This window comes from Gymnodraco acuticeps, unplaced genomic scaffold (assembly GCF_902827175.1).
Source record: "Gymnodraco acuticeps unplaced genomic scaffold, fGymAcu1.1, whole genome shotgun sequence".
NCBI lineage: Eukaryota > Metazoa > Chordata > Actinopteri > Perciformes > Bathydraconidae > Gymnodraco > Gymnodraco acuticeps.
Genome location: NW_022991296.1, coordinates 702,209 through 725,816, shown reverse-complemented (window position 1 = coordinate 725,816; position 23,608 = coordinate 702,209). Strand labels below are relative to the sequence as shown.

At 40.9% G+C, this 23,608-nt stretch overlaps 2 protein-coding genes across 2 annotated transcripts; one reads left to right on the top strand and one right to left on the bottom strand.

Moving 5' to 3' along the window:
* Positions 1-1,128: 1,128 nt before the first annotated feature.
* On the top strand, positions 1,129-7,729 carry hsp90ab1 (heat shock protein 90, alpha (cytosolic), class B member 1). The gene is made up of 12 exons (XM_034240134.1): positions 1,129-1,313; positions 2,431-2,574; positions 2,752-2,958; positions 3,069-3,228; positions 3,466-3,599; positions 3,692-4,015; positions 4,111-4,276; positions 4,372-4,562; positions 5,647-5,794; positions 5,921-6,189; positions 6,760-7,093; positions 7,173-7,729. Exons 2-12 carry the CDS (start codon positions 2,431-2,433, stop codon positions 7,289-7,291), a joined length of 2,196 nt encoding a protein of 731 aa, XP_034096025.1. The 5' UTR covers positions 1,129-1,313; the 3' UTR covers positions 7,292-7,729.
* A 7,534-nt stretch (positions 7,730-15,263) lies between these two features.
* On the bottom strand, positions 15,264-22,853 carry slc35b2 (solute carrier family 35 member B2). Its single transcript, XM_034240152.1, has 4 exons — positions 22,600-22,853; positions 20,479-20,666; positions 20,215-20,375; positions 15,264-17,369 (listed from the first exon to the last, which is right to left on the bottom strand). The coding sequence occupies exons 1-4, from the start codon at positions 22,617-22,619 to the stop codon at positions 16,437-16,439; spliced, it is 1,302 nt and encodes a 433-aa protein (XP_034096043.1). The 5' UTR covers positions 22,620-22,853; the 3' UTR covers positions 15,264-16,436.
* Between the last annotated feature and the right edge of the window lie 755 nt (positions 22,854-23,608).

Below are 23,608 nucleotides of genomic sequence, written 5' to 3'. Positions count from 1 at the left end.
TATAATACATTTAGCAACATACTACCGAAGATGTCCATTGCTGACCATATAATACACATGTTGTAATGAGATGTTTAAAGATGACCAAATAGTTGAGCTTTTTGGTTTAACTTTAACCATCATTCATTAGGAACAGATAAGTAAGGAGCAGCTCACAAATACCTAGTGTGTCATCTGAGTTGGTGGATCTTTATATTATTTATATATTTAATAATTGATTTAAATGCCCAAGGGGTTAATTATACCTTAGTCCTTTAGAATGTGAAGGTTACTTGTTTTATTGCCCTGGCTGGACGTTTAAGTTTATATGTAGGACACTTTCATTTAAATGCATGAACAATCACATCATTAGTACACGTACTATTGTAATACATGTATATACACATATTTAATGGGCTTATAGCGTTGGTTACCATGGTGTTTTTGTTGTAGGAACCGTGACAGCAGCTGGGCCGCGAGGGCCGCATCATGGGCCGCATCTGACAACCCGTGACGTCACTTTAGGCGGGTTTTTCATGGAAAGGTCTAGAAGAAACGAAGCACACCCTCCTAGTTTGAAATATCCCTCCATCGGATTAAAAAGACCCTAACTGTTTTCTATGAAATAAACCATGTTCCTCAGATTTTGTTTGAAAAAAATTATTAGATATGTACATATATTGCTGCTTCGATAAAATAGGGAAGTAGCCATGGAGCCTAGTCAGTCATCTAAAATACGGTATATCCACGATCCATTCTAGAACTATCCTTTGAATAATAAACTACCACAAGGTGGCAGCAATGATGAGTTGTGCACAGACTGTTAGTTTAAATCATAGACTGGTTTAAGGGTTTAAATGCATTATTTTCTATGATATAAGTCGTATCCAACAGTTTTGGATAGTCTTCTTAAACATAAAACGTATGAGACTTGAATTCTTACTATAATTTCCAACGACTGCACATCACCTAAAGGATTTTTAGATTTAGATTTAATACATTGTATTGCACTGCATTGTATTTAATTTGATCGACTTATTTTAAAGCTGTACAGCCTAATAACATCAAACATAGTGAGTAATAACAACCTCTTCACACATAGATGTCAACAATCCCATTGATCTTAAGTCATTATTAACCCGTTTTATACCCAGACTGGTTCATCTAGTGGTGGATGGTGCACCGCGGAGGGATATGGCCGCACAGTGAAACGATTGTGTATAAAGATTCCGGTCTATTAAAAGGAAGTTCCTTTCCATTTCCCTGCGTCAGAGAGCAGAAGGGACTACACATTGGTTGCATTTTATTCAAGATAAGTCAACGGAATAAACAAGGTATGTACACGGGAGTTTTGCTTGATTGTGAATTACATTTTTCCCATTTTAATATTTGTTTTCTGCAAGTCACCATCACTAAACTATGGCTGGATATAACCACGATGGGAGCTCACGAGTCACGACGATAACCTTAGCTTCATAACGTGGTCTACAGCTAGCATTTTCATTTTCAACCAGTTTTGTATCTCAAATGTTGTATAATGGTAAATTCTTACACTAGTATTTTCGTCAACTGATACACTGTTCGATGCTGAACGGTGTATATATGCGACACTTTGCCGCACTACCAGGCCGAGCTTCGGTTTCACTAAAGCAGGTGTGGTGAAGATGACAACGGTGACTTGGGTTTATTTAACAGCCATGACGATTAAACACTCGATACGACTCGTCCAGATACAATTAATTTCTATATCAACCCGTTCACATCGAAACATTTGACGTTAAACTCAAATTCTATAGCCGTTAAGCTACCGTTAACGGTGCTCTCTTTTGCGTCAACGATTTTCACCTAACGTCAATTCGACTAAGCTAACTTATATCAAACTGAATTCATGCTTATGGTTGTGTATATTGCTCTTGTACTTTGCTTTACAGTACCTACAATTACATTGTTTTGGCTTTTTACCTAGGACAAAGCCGCGTTTTAGTAACTGCAGAGTGCTCGTCGTCGCTCAGAGGCTTTTAACGTTACACTTTAATAACGTTGTGATTACAATTAACTGTATAGTGCCGTATTCCTTCAATGTATTTTCAATTTCCTCTATAGCTGTACCTCAGCACGTGTTTGCGGAATCCATTGTCTATCAGTCGACGCCATGTTGGTTAATGGCTACTTCCGCCGATTTGTAGCAACCCTATGGCAGCTGTCCCACATGTACGAAACTAGCTCGTGGATAGAAATGATGATCATTTTATGGGCAAATGAAAGCGAAAGATTTAGCGCATTCAAAGTAGAAGGAATGTAACGCTAACGGCATTTTAGTCTTTCAAGATCTATGTTTGTCAAGTATTGAGTCATTGTTTTGGGTGTGTATATATAGATAAGCATATTGTGTACCCTTTTTAAAGCTTATGGCTGCTTATTAATAAATTACATGATTTCCTTTTTGTGCAGATGCCTGAAGAAATGCACCAAGAGGAGGAGGCTGAGACCTTTGCCTTTCAGGCAGAGATCGCTCAGCTGATGTCCCTGATCATCAACACCTTTTATTCCAACAAAGAGATCTTCCTCAGGGAATTGATCTCTAACGCCTCTGATGTAAGTGTGCAGGAAAATTGCATTGTTTTGATCGATCTTGCATATGCACAGAACATTGAATAAATGCCTCTCGTGGCACCAGTCATAAATGTGATACAGAATTATTAGAAACGTTCATGCTTCAAAATGGTAACAGGTCTTGATGCCTTTTTTAATGTTTTATTTTATTTTCTAAAGGCTTTGGACAAAATTCGCTATGAAAGCTTGACTGACCCCACCAAGATGGACAGCGGCAAGGATCTGAAAATTGAAATCATCCCCAACAAAGCTGAGCGCACCCTGACCCTCATCGACACTGGAATCGGCATGACCAAAGCCGACCTGATTAACAACCTGGGTACCATCGCCAAGTCTGGCACTAAGGCCTTCATGGAGGCCCTGCAGGTACTGCAGTGGAACATGATTTAGAATCCTTGAAAAAACATCCATGTAATCTCAGTATTAGTCCTAAATGATGCTGTATACAAAGGTTATAACTTCTGTTTTCCTTATAGGCTGGAGCTGACATTTCCATGATCGGTCAGTTTGGTGTGGGTTTCTACTCTGCCTACCTGTGTGCCGAAAGGGTCACTGTCATCACCAAACACAATGACGACGAGCAGTACTGCTGGGAGTCCTCTGCCGGAGGTTCCTTCACAGTCAAGGTTGACACCGGTAAGTGTCCTGGCACAGTTGAGACTGCAATGTTCATAATCTGTTATTTACAAAACTGAAAATGTGTCCGTGCTCACATTTATTTTTAGTGTAAACTTTTGGCATTCAGTAACATTGCAGAAAATGGTTATATTAAGAATTGATGCTTCGTAAACCTTTTTTTAGTAGAGATATAGCCAAGCTCTTTCCTTAACAAGACATTTTTAATTTTGCTCATGACTGTTCAATTATTCCCAGGTGAGCCCATCGGCCGTGGAACAAGGATCACCCTGCACATGAAGGAGGACCAGATCGAATACATTGAGGAAAAGAGGATCAAGGAAGTTGTCAAGAAGCACTCTCAGTTCATTGGCTACCCCATCACCCTGTTTGTAAGTATTCTATTGCATCTAGCCTCTTTTAATACGTTTGGCAAGTTATTTGCGTATCAGTGAAATTAAACATTTTTTATTTGTTGTTGCAGGTTGAGAAGGAGCGCGAGAAGGAGATCAGTGACGACGAGGCAGAAGAGGAGAAGGCAGAGAAGGAGGAGAAGGAAGAGAAGGAAGACAAAGAGGAGGGTGAGGAAAAGCCAAAGATCGAGGACGTGGGCTCAGATGAGGACGAGGACTCCAAAGACAAGGACAAGAAGAAGAAGAAGAAGATCAAGGAGAAGTACATCGATGAGGAGGAGCTGAATAAGACCAAGCCCATCTGGACCAGGAACCCCGATGACGTCACAAACGAAGAGTACGGCGAGTTCTACAAAAGTCTGACCAACGACTGGGAGGATCACCTGGCTGTGAAGGTAACCATGCCGACACACGAGCAGCTGAGCTGTTAAACGGTTCATATGTGACTGTAGGAAAAGCAAAACTAAGTGATTATCTTTGTTCTTTGCAGCACTTCTCTGTGGAGGGCCAGCTGGAGTTCAGGGCCCTGCTCTTCATTCCCCGCCGGGCACCCTTCGACCTCTTTGAGAACAAGAAAAAGAAGAACAACGTCAAGCTGTACGTCAGGAGAGTCTTCATCATGGACAACTGTGAAGAGATCATCCCAGAGTACCTGAGTAAGTTCAACATAAACGTCCAATAGTTGTTTTGTTACCTGTATAGAAAGGCTGAATGGAATTTGCAACAATGCATGTTTTCCTTGAATCTCCAGACTTTGTCCGTGGAGTGGTCGACTCCGAGGACCTGCCCCTTAACATCTCCAGAGAAATGCTGCAGCAGAGCAAGATCCTGAAGGTCATTCGCAAGAACATCGTCAAGAAGACTCTGGAGCTCTTCATCGAGCTGGCCGAGGACAAGGAGAACTACAAGAAGTTCTACGAAGGTTTCTCCAAGAACCTCAAGGTATATATATAAAAACTATAAATACAAGTCCCATCTTTCATAATGCATTCATGTCTTCAGTGCTTCTCCACGGATTAACAAGGTTGACTTTGTATTCTTTAATCCAGTAGTACCTTCTAGCTTTAAAGGGCAGGGCAGTTATAGCCATTCATTTTGAAACTCACAACGTAGCTTATGAATAGTTGCAGTATATTCCTTTTTTACATAATAAACCAGTTGTGCATCACCTTGTGAACATAACGCTGTGGCGTGGTCACTTAGTGCTGTACAATACTCACTTAACCCTTAGATGCACGAGTGGCTGGACCCTACACTCGTCCATAAGTGGGTCAAAAAGGACCGGTATTAGAATAATGTGTTTTTCTTGTATTATATTTTGGTTCACACTAGAAATATTTGATATTTAATTTTTCACTATTTATAATTTTAGACATTTTTTTTTTTCCATTTTGGAAAAAAAAGTTTTGGACATATTGATGCAAAGGTCTCCGCTATTCCAGCCCCTTTTCAAAACTCATCTCTTCTCCTCTTGTCTACTCATAGCCCCCCCCCCATCAATCCATGCCGGTTGATCAAGTTTGATAGTCCTATACCCCCCACCATAACCTTCCCTTATATTGTAAAGTGATTTTGAGTCCTTGACAAGCCCTATGCAAATATAATGTATTATTACTATACTGACGGGTATCAGATCTTGCGGTGTGAAATAATCTTCCTGAGAGGTGTCACTTGTGATGTCGTCTGTATGGTCCACAGTGAATGTAGTCCTGCTAGCAACAGGTGATAAGAATCAAAGGTTCCCATAGGATTTGAATGGCATGATATCCAAAACATGTTTTTGAGGAATAGCTGGAATATGAAATGATAAATGTAATTGCAAAGATACTTCAAGAAAGAAAACCATCTCACCGGGTCAAAAAAGACCCACTTATGCATCTAAGGGTTAAGTAATGTTACATGACAAGTAACTTGTACAAAGAGTGTGTCCTACTAAAATCCCTTCAGCTGGGTGATCTATAATTGTTGGAGGATTCTGGGCAATTGTTTTTGAATGAGCGTGTAATATCATTTTGTCTCTCTGAAGCTTGGAATCCATGAAGACTCTCAAAACCGCAAGAAGCTGTCCGAGCTGCTGCTGTACCATAGCTCCCAGTCTGGAGACGAGGTCACTTCCCTCACAGAGTACGTCACCCGCATGAAGGAGAACCAGAAGTCCATCTACTACATCACTGGTGAGTTAGTCTCCAAGGGAACCCGTTTGTGTAGTGACTTCTTAGCCATTAGGAAATGAGGCTGCATATGGGAACATGAGAACGACTTCTGTCAGCATAAAACTGATCATCTCCTCACTTTGTTAGGTGAAAGCAAGGATCAGGTGGCCAACTCAGCCTTCGTGGAGCGCGTCCGCAAGCGTGGCTTCGAGGTCCTGTACATGACAGAGCCCATCGACGAGTACTGCGTCCAGCAGCTGAAGGAGTTTGACGGCAAGACCCTGGTATCTGTCACCAAGGAGGGTCTGGAGCTGCCAGAGGATGAAGAGGAGAAGAAAAAGATGGAGGAAGATAAGGCCAAGTTTGAGAACCTCTGCAAGCTCATGAAGGAGATCCTTGACAAGAAAGTAGAGAAGGTCAGTAGTTTGAGTGAGCCAAGATTCATGTTGCACTGGAAGATCAGAAACACTCAATCCACATGTACACAGCCTGTATTCAGAATGTTAAAGTTGATGTCCCTTGGCTCTTCAGTTCTGAGGACAGACATATTTAACTTGAGACATTTTATGAATGAATATTCCTAGTTCCAGTCCTTGTAACGGCAGCTGATGGTGTTTTGTTTGGCAACAGGTGCTCTAACTGGTCCTTAAGTATTCTGGTGAGTCTGATGCAGCTGCAAGGAGGCCCCTAGAGTCTGTCCTGAATGACTATTTGATTAGAGATGGGTTTTTTGGAGAATATAACTTAGAGTGTGATCTAACAAATGCCTGTTGAGTTTGTGTTGCCTGTTAAATGTGTTACTGTGCGTATATATAAAATTGGTCTACGTTTACTAGACTTTTACATTTGGTTGAATTTGCCATGCTGGTGTGTTGAGCATTTTTCTAACATGACTGTTCTGCATGGTTTTGATTAACTTGACTTTTTGAATCCACCTGTAGTTAAAACACCATGTATGTTTAGCTCATGTCTGCTGTCTCTTCCAGGTGACCGTGTCCAACAGACTGGTGTCCTCACCCTGCTGCATCGTGACCAGCACCTACGGCTGGACGGCCAACATGGAGAGGATCATGAAGGCCCAGGCTCTCAGGGACAACTCCACCATGGGCTACATGATGGCCAAGAAGCACCTGGAGATCAACCCCGACCACCCCATCGTGGAGACGCTGAGGCAGAAGGCAGACGCTGACAAGAACGACAAGGCAGTGAAGGACCTGGTCATCCTGCTGTTCGAAACCGCCCTGCTGTCCTCAGGCTTCTCCCTGGACGACCCACAGACCCACTCCAACCGCATCTACAGAATGATCAAGCTCGGCCTGGGTAAGGGAGACGCAGCACATTAGTAATGGTAACGTGCCTGTTACTTCAATACAGCCCTAACACATTGTTGTACCTGTAGGTATCGATGATGACGACGCCCCCATCGAGGAGGCTGCCTCTGCGGCCGTCCCAGACGAGATTCCTGCCCTAGAAGGCGAGGGTGAAGATGATGCATCACGCATGGAAGAAGTCGATTAAACCAACGTTCCCCCCTGAAGATTTCTAACACTTTAGCCTCACTTTTCAATTGTTCATCCTTTAAGCTGCAGTAACTGCAAAACAAATAGTCATTCATGTCGTTTGGTGGACCAATGTTGCTCTTGCGTCCGGAGCATTACTCTGCAAGACCGTTTTGAGAAAAGCTGTTTTGGTTTTTGCTGTAATAAGTTCATGGTGACAACACATATGTTTTAAAGAGTACCCTGTTGCACTGAGTTTTAAATGTTGGAGCGGTTATGTGTGAACATGGGAATGGTACATTCCATATCAGAGCAGGTCTGGTGGAGGGTGGGTTCTGCTCATGTGCAACACTGCACGCTGCATGGAGAGAGGACTGTAAGATTCCTTTGCCTGAGTCCAGGCTTGTCTGTATTCCAAGTCTTGTTTTGCAAAAAAGTAAAATATGTAATACCTATATTCTGTCGTGGTTGTATTCATTAATCATGTGATTCTCTGGCTTTGCTGAATATTTACTTGCTATCCTACACACACTAATAGAAATGTTCAGCTTTAGGATTGGATTACTTTATAAGCCAATGTAGTAATTTACAACAGTATGTCACACTTAATTGAAAAAGTATCAAAGTGACCACTAGGTGGAGACATGCTCCATAAAACGAATTCGATACTACAATTACAGTGAAGGTCTTCTCACACCAGTTAAAGTATATCGGTTAAACCAGTGGTTCTCAAACTTTTTCTGTCAGGCCCCACCTTTGGAGAAAGAAAAAAAAAGTCGGGCTCAGTGGCGGCGCCAGATATTTATTTTGGGGTGCTGTGGGGTAGCTTGACGTTTCATAGAGCGTGCTCAAACATTTAGGGTTTCCCATTAATCGCTACAGTGTAATTTTCTACTGCAACACTCCCTACGCAAATACAGTGACAGTTACAATGAAGGCTCGAGGCATATAGGTGTAAGCAGGGGTAAAGTGCTATTTTTATAGGTGGTGTGTGGACCTCGATTTATTTTTAAATATTGAAGTTAAAAGCATCAATCTGGTGCACTTTTAGAGCAAAATGAAGAGATCTATGGATACATCTCTCAACACCAATATGAAACAATTGTAAACAGATTTACTTTTTCTTTAAGGATATTTTACAAATCACCCTTTTAAACTTTCATATAGTATTTCATACCTGTTTTTCATGTATTGTCTTATTTTTTTATAACTATAATGATCATATAAACGTGTGCCTCGGAAATGATTGTTTACATGAATGGTGACCAAAACGTTTGAGACCCACTGAGATAACTTAGACTAAAGTTAACTATTTAAACACTCAAGAGTCCTTTAGCTCACTGAGCCTCTCAGTCTGACAGGAGAGGACTCTCTTCCACTTTGTTGTTGAAAAAACTCTTTATATCCGTTAGCGTAGCTCGCTAGCACCAGAAGCTAACAACTACGATCTCCGGTACCGGTGTCAGTACCAGATATGTTCGGGCTACCAGATATGTTCGGGTGTATTTCCGTCGCATCCGTCATCCGTCATATTCGTCATATTTTACGGCAACTCAAGAGGGCCATCACGGTCAAATTCCGAACATTTAAACATAGCCGACACTTCATTCTTTACTTTGTCCGTTATTATATGTAGAAGATTATACTTTTTCTCCGTCATGTTGTTTCCTTAGCAACAACTTCAAACAGGCATAGCCTACACTTCATTCTTTACTTTGTCCGTTATTATATGTAGAAGATATTAATTTGTTCTCCGTCATGTTGTTTCCATAGCAACAACTTCAAACAATAACAACTAACCGCTAGCCGCAAAGCTAGCATCACAGCCACTGCTCCGTTTTCGGAGACTTTGCACACGTTTTTCACAAACATGTTCACACGCTAGGAGTACTTCCACTAGCTTCGTCTTGATCTGTAGATGTGATTTGATGTGTCGTGTGTCCCCCAACTCCTCTCCAAAGTTCAGATATTTAATAAAATACTCAGGGGAGTTTCCTGAATTTTCATGCCCAAAACCAAGCACTAGGCCCTGGGTAAATTAAGAGGCTGATCTCGGGCACTTTTGTCCACTTTCCCTGGTGGTCGAAACTCAAGCCAGACATCCCTGGAATCGTCTCAGAGAGTAGATGATCAGTGGGGCCTTGTTTTTACTGAATTATGTGTTTTTTTATGGGGAATTCAAATATGAGCTTATTTTTAGGATTTTCGGAGACTTTGCACACGTTTTCACAAACATTTTCACGCTAGGAGTATGGGAGTACTTCCATTCGCTTCGCCTTGATCTGTAGATGTGATTTGATGTGTCGTGTGTCCCCCAACTCCTCTCCAAAGTTCAGATATTTAATAAAATACTCAGGGGAGTTTCCTGAATTTTCATGCCCAAAGCCAAGCACTAGGCCCTGGGTAAATTAAGAGGTTGATCTCGGGCACTTTTGTCCACTTTCCCTGGTGGCCGAAACTCAAGCCAGACATCCATGGAATCGTCTCAGAGAGTAGATGATCAGTGGGGCCTTGTTTTTACTGAATGATGTGGTTTTTTTTATGGGGAATTCAAATATGAGCTTATTTTTAGGATTTTCGGAGACTTTGCACACGTTTTCACAAACATTTTCACGCTAGGAGTATGGGAGTACATCCATTCGCTTCGCCTTGATCTGTAGATGTGATTTGATGTGTCGTGTGTCTCCCAACTCCTTTCCAAAGTTCAGATACTATATAAAAATACTAAAAGGTAAATAAAACATTAAACATAATGACAAAATAACAACCTGAAATATATGTATTCTATCTACACATTTCGTAATTATCTAATCTAGTGGCCTTATAAAAGTGTTGGCTAAAGTAACGCAGAATATATATATTTTTTAATTGTAAATAATTAGAAACATTATTTATGTGCACAAGTACATGGGACCCCACCATAGCACCCCACACATAACAAGCTGTCCCGAGTTCCTCCGGCTGCAGTTCCGCAGACGGCCGGTGTGTGGCAGCAGAGCGCTGGGAGCATGAGTGGGTGGTGAGGTGAGTATATGACGGATATGACGGATGACGGATGCGACGGAAATACACCCGAACATATCTGGTAGCCCGAACATATCTGGTACTGACACCGGTGCGCTCTCTCGCTCGCGCACGCACACAAAATGGCTCGTTCCACACACACAGAGCCTAGCTTTAATGAAACAGAGACCCAGACGTAATACTGTAATATTGACAGGTCTCTCTTGAAAATGAGACCTTGTGTCTCAATGAGATCTACACCTGTATAAATAAAGGCTAAATAAAAAAAATAATAATAATACTGTATCATATTATTTTCGCATCAATAATTTTTCAAATTATGATTTTTTTTTTTTTAATAACAATTTTTCCTCCTGGTCTCTCGCGCCCCCACTGTCATGCCTCTGCGCCCCCCAAGGGGGGAGCGCCCCACACTTTGGAAACCACTGGGTTAAACTAAGGACTGTAATGAAGGTGAAATGCAAATTACTACATTTTCCTATTTACATCTGCCTTTAACTTTCAAGTGCTTGTTTTGTTGATTCCCAAATCACACATTTTCCTCAATGGACTCCTTTTTCTTTCTTTTTTAAAAGCTCTTATAAAAAATGTTTTAGTTTATGTGAAGTGAGTATGTTGTGAGAAGGGTTACACATTTTATAATTTCAGATAAACATTTTCTTAATATCTTGCCTTAACAAATGACAGATGCTCACCTGTTAAACCAGACCGTGTTCTGCTCTGTGTCCCAACTAGATTAACCTGAAATTAGATTTGAATTGCATTATGTGTGACATGAGAAATAGGTGTCATAAAAACATATTAAACAAACGTCACACCAGGAACTGAGAAATACGGGTTCATTCACAAATAGTAAGAAATACAAAGTGTTGCCAGCAGCCAGTGAATAAAGCAATAATAGCAATGTTCATTAATGTGTCACATGGACAGATTGAGATTGCAATATAAGGCCTTTTAGCTGAATCTGAGACTTTCTTGAAGCAGTGAGGCTGAACTATTTTTTGGGGAAATGTGAAGCAGGTAGCTTCCTGGAAGTCATGTGTTTCGTACAAGTTTCAGGAGGCGGTCTATTCTCATCAGTAAAAACAGTGAAGTGTGGGTGTCTGTCACACACACACACACACACACACACACACACACACACACACACACACACACACACACACACACACACACACACACACACCACACACACACACACACACACACACACACACACACACACACACACACACACAATAGTGGGGAAACTTCTGCTGTGTCATTCAGAAACATGCTGAAAATTACAACTCTTTTGGACACCTTTAACGCCTCTTTAACTTGACCGCTTTCTTAGTTTTGTTAGGTATTCAAATCATTTGCATTAAAGAAAATACTTTGAATCCATGTGCAAGAACACACTTCATAATGAAGATTAATTAGAACATCATTTTAACATTTTATATGTACACCATTTTAGCTTCACAAACCAGAAACAAATGTGACGACAAAAACAATTGACATTTTAACATTTATATTTAAATGATTCCTGGACCAACTCAATCACATGTTTAAGATAATTTGCTAGGATGCAGAGTTCAAGAAAAGCTATTAATTTCTACAAAATCGTATTGCCTATATCTGGCCATTCACAGTAAGTTTAACACTTCAAACGGAGTCCGCAAATAGTTTAAAATAAATTTGTTTAAAGAAATAGTGCAATACTCGCAAAATACAATCTTGGTTAGACAGGATGCAGATGTCTGGAACCGAAAGTCCACGCAGTAAAAGTGCCTAAATATTAATGATCAATAGTGTTTTTATATTTGCAGCAAATCAAAAGAGAAACTGAGGAGAAAAAGGTGAAAAAATGCATAACTGACATATAGGAAATATTCTTATTGGTGACCTCAATGTACCAACGTCTCTGTTTGTTTCACCTGATGGAAAATGTCCTGGTTCATTTAATCAAGAGTCAGCACAGGCTTCCCTTATATATGAAAGGTGCATGGGTGCGAGAAAAGACATCCTGTGGAAACATTTGACTCCTGTGTGTACATGTGTTGTGTGTGTTGTGTGTGTGAGAGAGAGAGAGAGAGAGAGAGAGAGAGAGAGAGAGAGAGAGAGAGAGAGAGCGAGAGAGAGAGAGAGAGAGAGAGAGAGAGAGAGAGAGAGAGAGAGAGAGAGAGTGTGTGTGAGTGAGTGTGAGAGATGTGTGGTCTAGCATTACTATACTTGTGGGGACCTAAATCTGTTTACATAGTCACGTGTGGGGACTGGCTTCCCTTATGGGGACAAATTGGAGGTCCCCATGAGGGGAATCATTAATTTTAGGGTGAAGACTTGGTTAGGTTTAGGATTAGGGTTAAGGGTAAGGTTAAGGGTAAGGCATGTGTTGGTTATGGTTAAGGTTAGGATAAGTCTCCAGGAAATGCATGTAAGTCAATGTAATGTCCCCTGAAGTGATGTATACATGGTATGAGTGTGTGTGTGTGTGTGTGTGTGTGTGTGTGTGTGTGTGTGTGTGTGTGTTACTGGGTGGGCTGGTGTGTTACATTCACTTACAGTGACACAGTTCTTGTGACCTTGAGTGTCCTGTTCTCTCTTCTCTCTGTGTTTTTGGCTAAGTGATACAAAAAGGCCAAGAAATGTGTACAAATGTTTCCTACTCTTCCTGTATCTGTGCGCATATTTTATAGTGACTTTGTGACAATGTATATTAGTCTGTTAGGTATCCAGGACATTTACATTGCAAGATGTCAGAAAAAAGTGAACCCACTTTGTTGGGCACATTAGGCATGGTGTTACTTCTCATATTACCACAGCAATTGGTAGATACTAGAGACAAAAACATGAGTATAACACCCACACAGTGTAGGAAGGAAGCAAGATGAAGAGAAATAAAGAATATATCGTAAAGTACGTAAGAAAGCCACAAAAAAGATTTCAGACGAGGTGTGAGTCACACACGGTCACACTGTGTTTGTGTTCCACATGTACAGTAAAGGAATGCGGGGGTGGGGGATAAAGGTTAGAAAGGTGGCCCTGCTAGTGGTTTGAACCCCAAAAACTATTGATAACAGAAGTTCAACAAAGATTTTTTCAGTTTACTCCTGATGATAAGATTGATAGCAAGCACTTATAGTTTAAAATAAGTAATAAAGCTAACGCTGCCTGCCTGCTAACTTAGCTTAGCACAAAGACTGGAAACAGCTAGTGTGGCTCTGTCGAATAGTAATGGCTCGATCTGGTGGAAAATAGTAAAAACTTTTGTAATTCATGCATGGCCTGTTTGAAGCCTCAGAACCAATACATGTGTTTAGTGGGTTCAAATGACGAGATTTGTGTGTCTTTATTTTCACTACAAAATGTATTATCAACTCATTATAGGAGCTGAGGTTGAACTTCAAAAAATCCACCTCATAGCCTTGCCAACAGAGCCAAGAAGATTGAAAAATTAGATGCCGAAGAAGTCTCCAGTCTGAGACAACGCTTAAAGGTCCCCTATTATACTGTTTTTTATCAATATATTATAGTTCTCAGTTATATACAAAACATATCTCTGAAGTGTTTGGCTCCAAATACCAAACAGATCATTGTAGCATCCCATAATCCCCCCTGTTTCAAAAGTGCTGATTCTGTGTCTGTTACTTTAGATGAAAATAAGGAGGGGGGTTACCTTGGTTGGTGATTGGCTAATGGTTACACAAGCCAAACAAATCTTTATGACATCATAATGTGGCCTAACTCTGGTCAGCTCATTTTCAGACAGGATTTTATATAAATGGATCAGGACGAAAAGTGAGCGAATCTCTTTACACAGAGGGGACACATGTTGATGTAGAAAAGACATGAAAAAGTGGATTTTTCATAATAGATCCCCTTTAATCTACTATTCTCATCCAACTCTCAGCAAGACAGTTATGTACGAAACAAAATGTCTAACTTTCCCGCCTTTGACAAAACCAGGACACCTCCACCATATCAGCCACTCTGTGACGTATTAACACAACTAAAAGTGTTTCTAGAAGCTCCGACGTATGCCCGAAAATGTCAGCTCTTGCGAATACGAGTTACGATAAAAAAAACACTCATCCCATCCCAGCAGTCAGAGCGAGATCCCGCAGTGACTGGTTGTTGGGGCTGAAACCGGGGGTCTGCACGTCTGTGGCCTCTCTCACCTCCACCTGGTTTGTCCTTTTGAATGATCTGAAAAGAGGACTGCAGACGCTCACATCGTGACGCACGGCTCCAAACCCGATGGTGTGTAGGACGTTGTGAAATGAGATGTGTGGGGAAATTCCCCCATCGAGCAGCTGTGAGATCAATACAACAGGGGGAAACCTTTTCACACAATTCAGTCAAATACGCTCTTCATTCTGATGTTCAGTGAATCATTACAGTGGTCTTGATTATGAATCAGTGTGCAAAGAGCAGCGACGTTTCGAAAATAACATATTTTCTTGATAAGACTGGAAAGAGAGGAAGGGATATCATGACCTTTTGCAGATGACACCCATCTCTATTTATAAACCCCTTTACGCCCTGGAAAACGGCACTGAAAATTCCTCCAAGATTGAAAATGATTGGTCTGTGTATAGAAATAACCAGACCATCTCAAAATGTGACACTTAAGGGGAGGCATTTGGGTGTAATGCTTACGTCTGTGCTCCTGATTTTAGCCACATTTAGCATTGCAAATTAGCATTATCAGTCACACCGAAGTCTGGCTAAAGCTAAACATTTCTCAACATCATCTCGGTGAATTTCCATAACATTTTTTACCCAGTCTCAGAGGAGGAACCCTAAAGAATTTGTTAATCCTCTGACTTTTAGTATAGTCCCATCATCAGGTCAAATTTAAAATGTGCATAAAAAATGATACATAAAAAAGGTTATTGTGTTATCTTCAAAGCAAACTGCAGTAAGCGTGAGGTGAATCCACAACCAATGTGAAATACTACAATAAAATACTTCATTTCAAAGTGTTAAGTTAATTTAATATGTTTTTATTATTAATCCAGTTACCAGAGGAAAAAGTAGAATGATAAAAACAAGGTACCAGTAACATTGCATTTCCTTTGTAAGCTTTTCTGTTCTTCCAAATTCCTTCCTGGGCCGACATTATCTTCACATCCTTATGATGGAAACGACCATCATCATCATCATCATCATCATCATCATTCTTCCGAACATTCATATGCAACGGTGAAAACACATGAAGCAGTCCTTTTACAAAAGTACACAACAGACAAGTTGGAAATAAACGATGATATATATTTACAAGACTTATTAGCTCCAAGTTAAAACATAAAGTAAGATCTGTGTCGAGACAACAACAAAGAAAGTCTTAAAATAATGCCGTGCAAAAAAGTACCCACAGCAGCATCTGGTTCAGCGATGTCGGGGTAAAAGGAAACCGTTTGTAAGTCGTGCGCTCTTCATTAACTGTTGTTCAACACCTTCTCTTAAAGCTGGTAGCATGTGGAACATGTTAATAAACCTTAAAATGATGTTTCCGGCTGTTTGCAGCTTTACAAGATAAAATCCCTCATTAAGACACATAAAGGCCCCTGCTCTCCAACATGGAGGACTGTGAGATAAGCATCTGGCTATTGTGACTGAAAGATAACTCAACAGATAATATGTGTTCAAATACTTGGGATAAAGTTTAAAAGGATCAGAGTGTAGGATTAAGAGGATTTAGTGGCACCCTGCATTGAAGTTGCAGATTGAAACCAACATAATAACCGCTTATAACATAATGCTTAGCCAGACAGCTCATACATTTTCAGGGTCACAGTGACCTGTAATCGGCTGCACAAGCCACGAACGGTGTTTTTGGAAAAATATTCTACTGTTTAAGAGTGAAAGAGGTGAAGAGGCAGTTTGCAAAGTTCATGGTCTGGGACTCGTGTATAAGACAATCTTACAGGCACTCAAAACTTCTGTGACTGCTGACCTGACAAATCACATGGACCCCTGGGGGTCAACTTGGTGTAAGAGTCAACACTGCAGAATCCCTTTCTGTACCATTGCTAAGAAAAACAAAAACCTCATGGAAAAGAACATTTAAAAAAAAACAATAGATACACACAAATAGACCAAAAAAGCACCACAGAAAACGTGGTCTCAGTTCCCATTTTCGCGAGACTCGAGTGCTACACCTTCTGTCCGAGCGGCGCCGCTAACCTCCGGCCTGACTTCATGCGGCTACGTGCGTACACCCGTAAGAAAAGTGCCAAGAAAACTACCCCAACACCAAATCCACCTATTATGGTGACTGCGTGACCGTAGAGGAAACACGAGAGCAGAATGGCGATGGCCTGTCGCAGGGTCATGATGATGGTGAAGACCGCGGCACCAAAATGGCTGATGGTGTAGAAGATGAAGAGTTGGCCGCACGCCGAGCACACGGACAGCAACACGGCGTGAAAGGCGAACTCCGAGTGGCGCGTCATGAAGGCCACCGAGTCGAAGAAGGCCCCCTGCTCCAGCAGAGAGCCCACGGTGAACAGGCAGGAGAACAGGTTCACCCCGAACATCATCTGCACCGACGACATCTTGTACTTGAACAGGTTGTCCTGCCAGTTGGAGGTGAAGCTGTCGAACACGATGTAGCCGATGAGGATGACGATCCCGCTGAAGGTGGTGACGGTGGACAGTTGCTTGCTGGGCGTGCTCGACAGCAGGAACATGCTGACGCCCAGCGAGATCAGCACGGCCGTGAAGTACTCCCAGTACTCGTAGCTCTTGTGGGAGACGATCTTCCCCATGAGCATGACCGGAATGACCTTGGAGGCCTTGGCCAGGACTTGCGTGGGGAAGCTGATGTACTTCAGGGCCTCGTACTGGCACCAGCTGCTCATGATGTTAGAGAGCGAGGCGAAGGAGTATTTGTACATGGGCGCTCCGTGGCGAGGCTGCTTGAACATCAGGCACCACAGCCCGGACACGGTCAGAGCCAGGATCCGGTTCATGAACACCAAGAACTGAGAGTCTTTGAACTTCTCGCCCGCCTCTTCTGGAGTCGTGGATCCGTACGAGCGCGTCATCACCCTCTCCTGCAGGACGCCCCATGTCAGGTACGATACCTAAGAATAAGAACATTTACTTTGTGATACCGATAGTTCTGTTGAAAAGTGGAGCACTGAAGGTAATTATTGAATTTTGAGCAGAGATTCTTTTGTAACATAAACCTAGAGATTTGTACCAGGAGAGAGTTAACTTATACTAATCTGATTTAACTAACTATTTTTACCTTTTGTATATTTACTAGGGATGTAACGATATACCGAATATCGCGGTAAATAAACGTCCCAATACCGTCGTGAGACTGACAAAATCAACCGCGATTTTTTGTTTTAAAACATTTATTTAACCAGGTGGTCCCATTGAGATCATCGATCTCTTTTTCAAGAGAGACCTGTCCAACATGGCAGCAAGTAGGTTACAACATGAACATAAAACAACAGAACACAAAAGGACATCGTATTTACAGGGCTACATGTACATACCTAGAGACATTGACAAGTACCAACAGTATATTTATATCTCGCCCTGTCAATAAGCCTCACCTTCTTGGCAACAACTGTATTGTTTTTGAAGTGGTGGAGAGACAATGCACAGTTTGACCCACTGCTGTCACCCATGGCCAAAGCATATCTCTCCGTCCCACTGAGGTGGCGTTAGACTTTTTCGCTGTCCGTCATTTTGACAGACAGGATCGTAAAATGTCCGTCATAATCCCTTATTACCCGTCGGGTCTGAACAGTTCATGAGAGAGCACGCTCGTGAACTGTCAACGGGGGGGTGTTATGCTGTGTGTGCATGCACCTCGCGGGAGCGCACACAGCGTAAAGCAAAACCTCCCAGACATGTGTTGATCTGTACGGCAAAGTACGGTTTGGAAACTATATCATTTCCTTTTGGAGGGCATGCATAACACCAGAGCCTCGCTGCGGGGATACGTTGCCGCTGTTCCGAGTTTGTTCTAATCTGTCAAAATGACAGACTGCTTTCAGATTTTTCCGTCATTGTTAAATAAAATATTCGGTTAACGCGACCACTGCTGTCCCAGCAACATCAGCACCAAGCGAGAGAGTTTTTTCCAGAGCAGGGGATATTGTAAATGCCCAAACATCCCAGCTTATAAATACCTGGAAATGTGGACATTCTCATATTCCTAAAAACCTGTCTGATGATGCTGAGTGAGTGAGTTTGAGTTGAGTTACTTGAAAAACTAAAGTGAAACTTGATTTATTTTATTGCAGGGTCTGATTATTAAATGTCCTTGTTTATTTGTGAGATGCAGTGGCACAAAGAAAATGCCTACTTTGTTTGGTAGTACTATAGGTACAAAAACACTGGTTTTCTTGTTCCAGTCTGTTACTGTCACTTTGTTTTTGACACTTTAAAATACTGCTATCCTACTAAAATGCTTTACAAATCAGATTTATTCTGTAATAAAGAAACATTTCCCGAGTAAAAAAAAAGTTTATTGAAAGAAAAAAAATTGAATTTTTTTTTCTCTTTATTATTCAATATTGAGATAAATACCGTACCGTGGACTTGTTATCGCGATATTATCGTACCGTGAGTTTTTGGTATCGTTACATCCCTAGTATTTACAGGTTTTTTGACAAAGGAACTGTATTGAGGATTATTGAAACAGTGAAAAAACGTAAAAGCTGGTTTTAAGATAGACTTTGTTTATATTGAGTGTAAAAGAAGTATGTCTTACAGCAATATATAATAAATGCTGTTTGACTAAAGTCTGGTGGGTTTGAGAGGAACACAATAATTAGGTTTTGTATGTCAATAAATAGTAATCATTTTCTAAATTGCTGTTGATAATATATAAACTTCCTCGCATGTTAGCATGGTGCAAAAACAGGTATAATGTTCCCATCACTGCTTGGTTTGGAGCTGGAGTCGATAAATGGTCATTTGTCCAGTTTCCCTAATTACGCATCAAACAGACACGGACCAACATAACCATTCATTTGCAGTCGTGTTTCTTGCCAAGTAAAACTCTGATTTGGTCTCCATAACTTCCTCTCCAGCTACTTAGAGTAAAGTGGTAAACCTCAAAATAACATTTAGCATCCGTGTAAATAGATGGTGATCTCATTGTCAATAGGAGTGACCCCTCATGTAATTATTAAGTATACAAATATTGATTGTAATGCAGCCTTAAGCTAGGGCAGCTCAATTAAATCGTATTTTAATCGCAATTACGATTATGGCTTGCAACGATTACGAAAACAACGTAATCGAAATAAAACGATTATTTTTTATTATTATTAATTTGTCTTTTTTATTATTGGTTTTTCAGACGAGTTATACTTAAAGTTCAGGGTAATCAACTGTTCAAAACATACTGTTCAAAAAAATTCTCCAATAAATTGATGTTTTCAAAGTAAATGGATAACCATTTTTAATAGAGGCTGTGGCTCAGTGGGTAGTGTGCTGGACTTCGAATCAGGTGATCGCAAGTTCGAATCCCTCTGCAGTCAGCATGTCGTTGTGTCCCTGGGCAAGACACTTCACCCCAAATTGCTCCTGTGGGGATTGTCCACAGTATTGAGTATGGAAGTCGCTTTGGATGAAAGCGTCTAACAAGTGACATGTAATGTAATAATCGTGATATCAATTATTGACCCAAATAATCGAGATTATGATTTTTGCCATAATCGATCTTAAGCTCGATCAGTTTGATGAAGAGCTTGATTTTAAAGTTGGTGAAGAGGGGCCTTCAGAGTTTCCTAACAGCACCTCCCTTTGGACTAACTCAACCTGAGCATCTTTTACATTTGAGAGTGGGCCGACAGCAGGTAAAGCAAACATACAACATCCTGCTCTACGGCAAACAGAAAAATAATGACATCGTATTATAGGGATTAGACCACATGATATGTATTCAAGGAGGATCCCTACCTGAAGCCCAGCCGCACAAAAGATTAATTTGACGACCTGTTTCACCGACGAGCCTGAATCAGCCTCGTTCCTGGGTGTTACCGACACGTCATCCAACAGACCTGTTTTAGCCTCACTGCCAAACACGCAGGTCTTAATGAGAGGGAAGCAAATCCCGCTACCTGAGAGAAAATACAAAATGAATAATAAAGTGGACGAGGAAGTTACTACAACAAGAAGTGTTTGTTTTTTACTTGGCATCGATTGAATCTCACAAGCACAAACCTGTTTCTAAGTAATTGGTGCGCTTGAAGTAGCTAATGAGGAAGTAGCCAGGGATGATGATGGTGGAGTATCCTAGCACGTTGACGAGGAAGCGGAAGAGCCACACATCGTGCCAGCCTTCCAGTAGTGATGCCTCCTCTGCAGCCACAGGGGAAGGGAGGAGAAGCAACACAAGTGCAGGCCAAACCCTGAGAAAAGGTAACACAGGTATGTTTATTAGACAACATTTTGGAGAACAGACAGAAGGTGAACGCTGTAGCAACTCAGATTGTTTTCTCTATGTAATATATAGAAAACATAATCAATACATTAACATAATAAATCACACTAATGTCCATCATAAAAATGCTGATGATAGATATTTTGATATGCGTTTACTACTTTCTTAAACTGACAATACCAATGTTGTAAAGCGAATGTGTTAGCATAGCATCTGAATTTCACAATACCTCTTTACTCATCAAATTGAATCCTTTGGAAATAATGTATTGTGAAATTGAAATGTAGTTCACAATCAATAACTGAAACAAAATGACAACAACAAAAATATATATATATCAAAGTGTTTGTCCATAGGTTTGGCAAAGCTTCAAAAACTCCTCCTACAAAGATCCTACATTTCCCATAATGCCACTTAATTGATAAAATGTTTCATAAACCCTTCCTGTGAGAAAAACGCCTTCTAACTTTCTCTAGTTTGTACTGCAAGCTTGCTATTAAAAAACATCCAAGTCTCCAAGCTGTAGCCGTCTGGCCAACAATGGATGTATTCAAGATAACATTCAAATGTGGCGCCTCATTGAGTCCTATCAAAGTTTACTGGATGCAAATCTATTCAAATATACCATCTGGAAACAGCCTGTTCTGCCATTTTTGCACGAAAAGAACACCCACAAGCAGATTAAGTAACACTGATAACTCAACCAAGGACACCTGTAATGAAACCCTATCTTCTTTTCAAAAAGGTGTGCTCCTTGCTGTCGTGGCACTGAGTGTGTATATCCCATTCAAAGTGAGGCAGGGCCTCCTCCCAAGGGGGAGCCCGACTCACACAGAGTGTCTTTGTGTGGGCCAGCAGTCCACTGCAGAGAGACCTGGGCTGTGAACAAGCAACTTATTACATGAAGGAATGCAGTGCACTGGCTGGGCGTCAAACCCACAGAGAGAGAGCTGCCAGAAACATACCTGGGAGAGAAAGAGTGTGTTGTACCGGTTGTACCACATACATGACAGCAGATCGCATGGAGTGAATCCCTCCTGACAACTATGTCATTATTACTACCTGGCTGCTGGAGGGTGAGCTATGGACATGTATCCATGGTAATCAAACACATCAGTCCAGAGGGAAAAACCCAGTGGTGTTGCAATCAATTATGTGAATTGTAATCATAAGGTATCACATGCAGCACTTTAATGGGTGGTTAACTCCTAGGGAGTGGCTATATACAGGACCATCCTGTACACAACGCCAAATGACTATATGACTGTATATAGCCTCGGCCTAACTCCTATCAAAACAAAGTAAAAAATAACCAGTGGTGTAAAGTAACTAGGTAGATTTACCCAAGTACTGTACTTAACTTCCATTTTGAGGAACTTGTACTTATCATGAGTATTTATTCTACCCCCACTACATTTCGGAGGTAAATCGTGTACTTTTACTCGAATACATTTACTTTATACCCTGAATTACTTCTCGTATTTCAATTAATGATATATATAATCAACACATAAAATCAGACTTTAGTTACACCTGAAGTAAAAGTATATATATAAAGTCATTCAAACTAGCTGCACCTTTACCAGCTGTGATAAACACATGAATGCACCAATAATCATTAAAAAAAACACGTCATACTAAGTATATTTTGACTTGAGTAACATTTTTGATTGCAGGACTTTTACTTGTAACAGAGTATTCCTACACTCTGGTACATGAACTTTAACTCAGGTCTGATATCTGTGTAATTATTCCATCTCTTTTAATAGCGTATAATAAAAACATGTTCACTGGAAGACAAATAAACAAATAAACAGTCAGCAGAGCCTACATAAATAACTCATTTTTATCACGCCTTTTTCTACAGTAAGCTAACATTTAGTCTTGGTGTCTACCATTACCTCCATGAAAAAGATGGCATTTTCTCCACTCTCGGTGGCCCGACACCTGGAGCAGCTCACCCGCCGACAGACTCAAGCGTCCCCGCTGGAACAGAGCATGAAGGTCCGGCAGGTAACGATATTTTAGTAATAATTATTAGGGGATTGTCTTGTTCCGGACTAGCTGCCTTTTAGCTCTAATGTCTTCAACTTATCCTCAATGGCCGATGTGTTCACTTTGAGCAGGAAAGCCCCGCCCCCCTCCTCTTTACTCAACACCAGGAGGATGCCGGAGCACAGCGCACCCTCGGCGGCAGCGCCCCTGTCGGTGAGGAGGAAAAACTGCAGCAAGGAAAAGCCGGTTTACTTGTAAAGCACATTTCAGTACACAAATGCAATTCAATTCAATATTAAAAATCTGTATTGCTATATGCACAGTAGCTACAGCAGGGGTGTCCAAACTTTGTTCACCGAGGGCCACATAAAGAAAAATATTCAAATGGCCGGGCCGCTCACTAGGTGAGGTATATTGCCTCATAAGTTAAGTTAAAAGTTAGCAAAATCAATCAAAAGTAGGTAAATTATGCTTGATACTTGAGTCTGCTTTAAGAAAAATAAACAGCCTACATCCCAGCTCTCCAGAGTTCCATTTAATTTGTTAGCAGCTCATCCCTTACAACAGGAGCCCCAGATTGATTATCATAAGAGGAAATAGGAAGGGTATATTTCAAGTTTGTTATGAATAAGTTATTGGGCTTTTTTCTTATCGACTTAGATTTGTTAGAGCATATTTTCAAATGTAGTTGACTGAATTTATTGTAAAGTGGGCTATTAACACATGAACACTATACTGTGTAATATATGTTTACAGATATATGTAAGTACAATACAAGAAAATCTCAAGTTTCATTTGTGGCTGTATTCCATTATACTTTTTGAATTTGCTGAGGGCTGATTCAAAATGTCCCGCGGGCCGCATTTGGCACCCAGGCCGTAGTTTGGACACCCCTTCAAGGTTCAAGGTTTTTAT

Bases quoted from the DNA above. Each gene is read 5' to 3' on its own strand.
- slc35b2 (XM_034240152.1), bottom strand. From the start codon at position 22,619: ATGCCATCTTTTTCATGGAG. The intron at 20,667-22,599 runs GTAATGGTAGAC...ACCTTTTCTCAG, and splicing joins ATGCCATCTTTTTCATGGAG to GGTTTGGCCTGCACTTGTGT. The intron at 20,376-20,478 runs GTTTGTGCTTGT...ATTTTCTCTCAG, and splicing joins CACCAATTACTTAGAAACAG to GTAGCGGGATTTGCTTCCCT.
- hsp90ab1 (XM_034240134.1), top strand. From the start codon at position 2,431: ATGCCTGAAGAAATGCACCAAGAGGAGGAGGCTGAGACCTTTGCCTTT. The intron at 3,229-3,465 runs GTAAGTGTCCTG...AATTATTCCCAG, and splicing joins CACAGTCAAGGTTGACACCG to GTGAGCCCATCGGCCGTGGA. The intron at 4,563-5,646 runs GTATATATATAA...GTCTCTCTGAAG, and splicing joins GTTTCTCCAAGAACCTCAAG to CTTGGAATCCATGAAGACTC.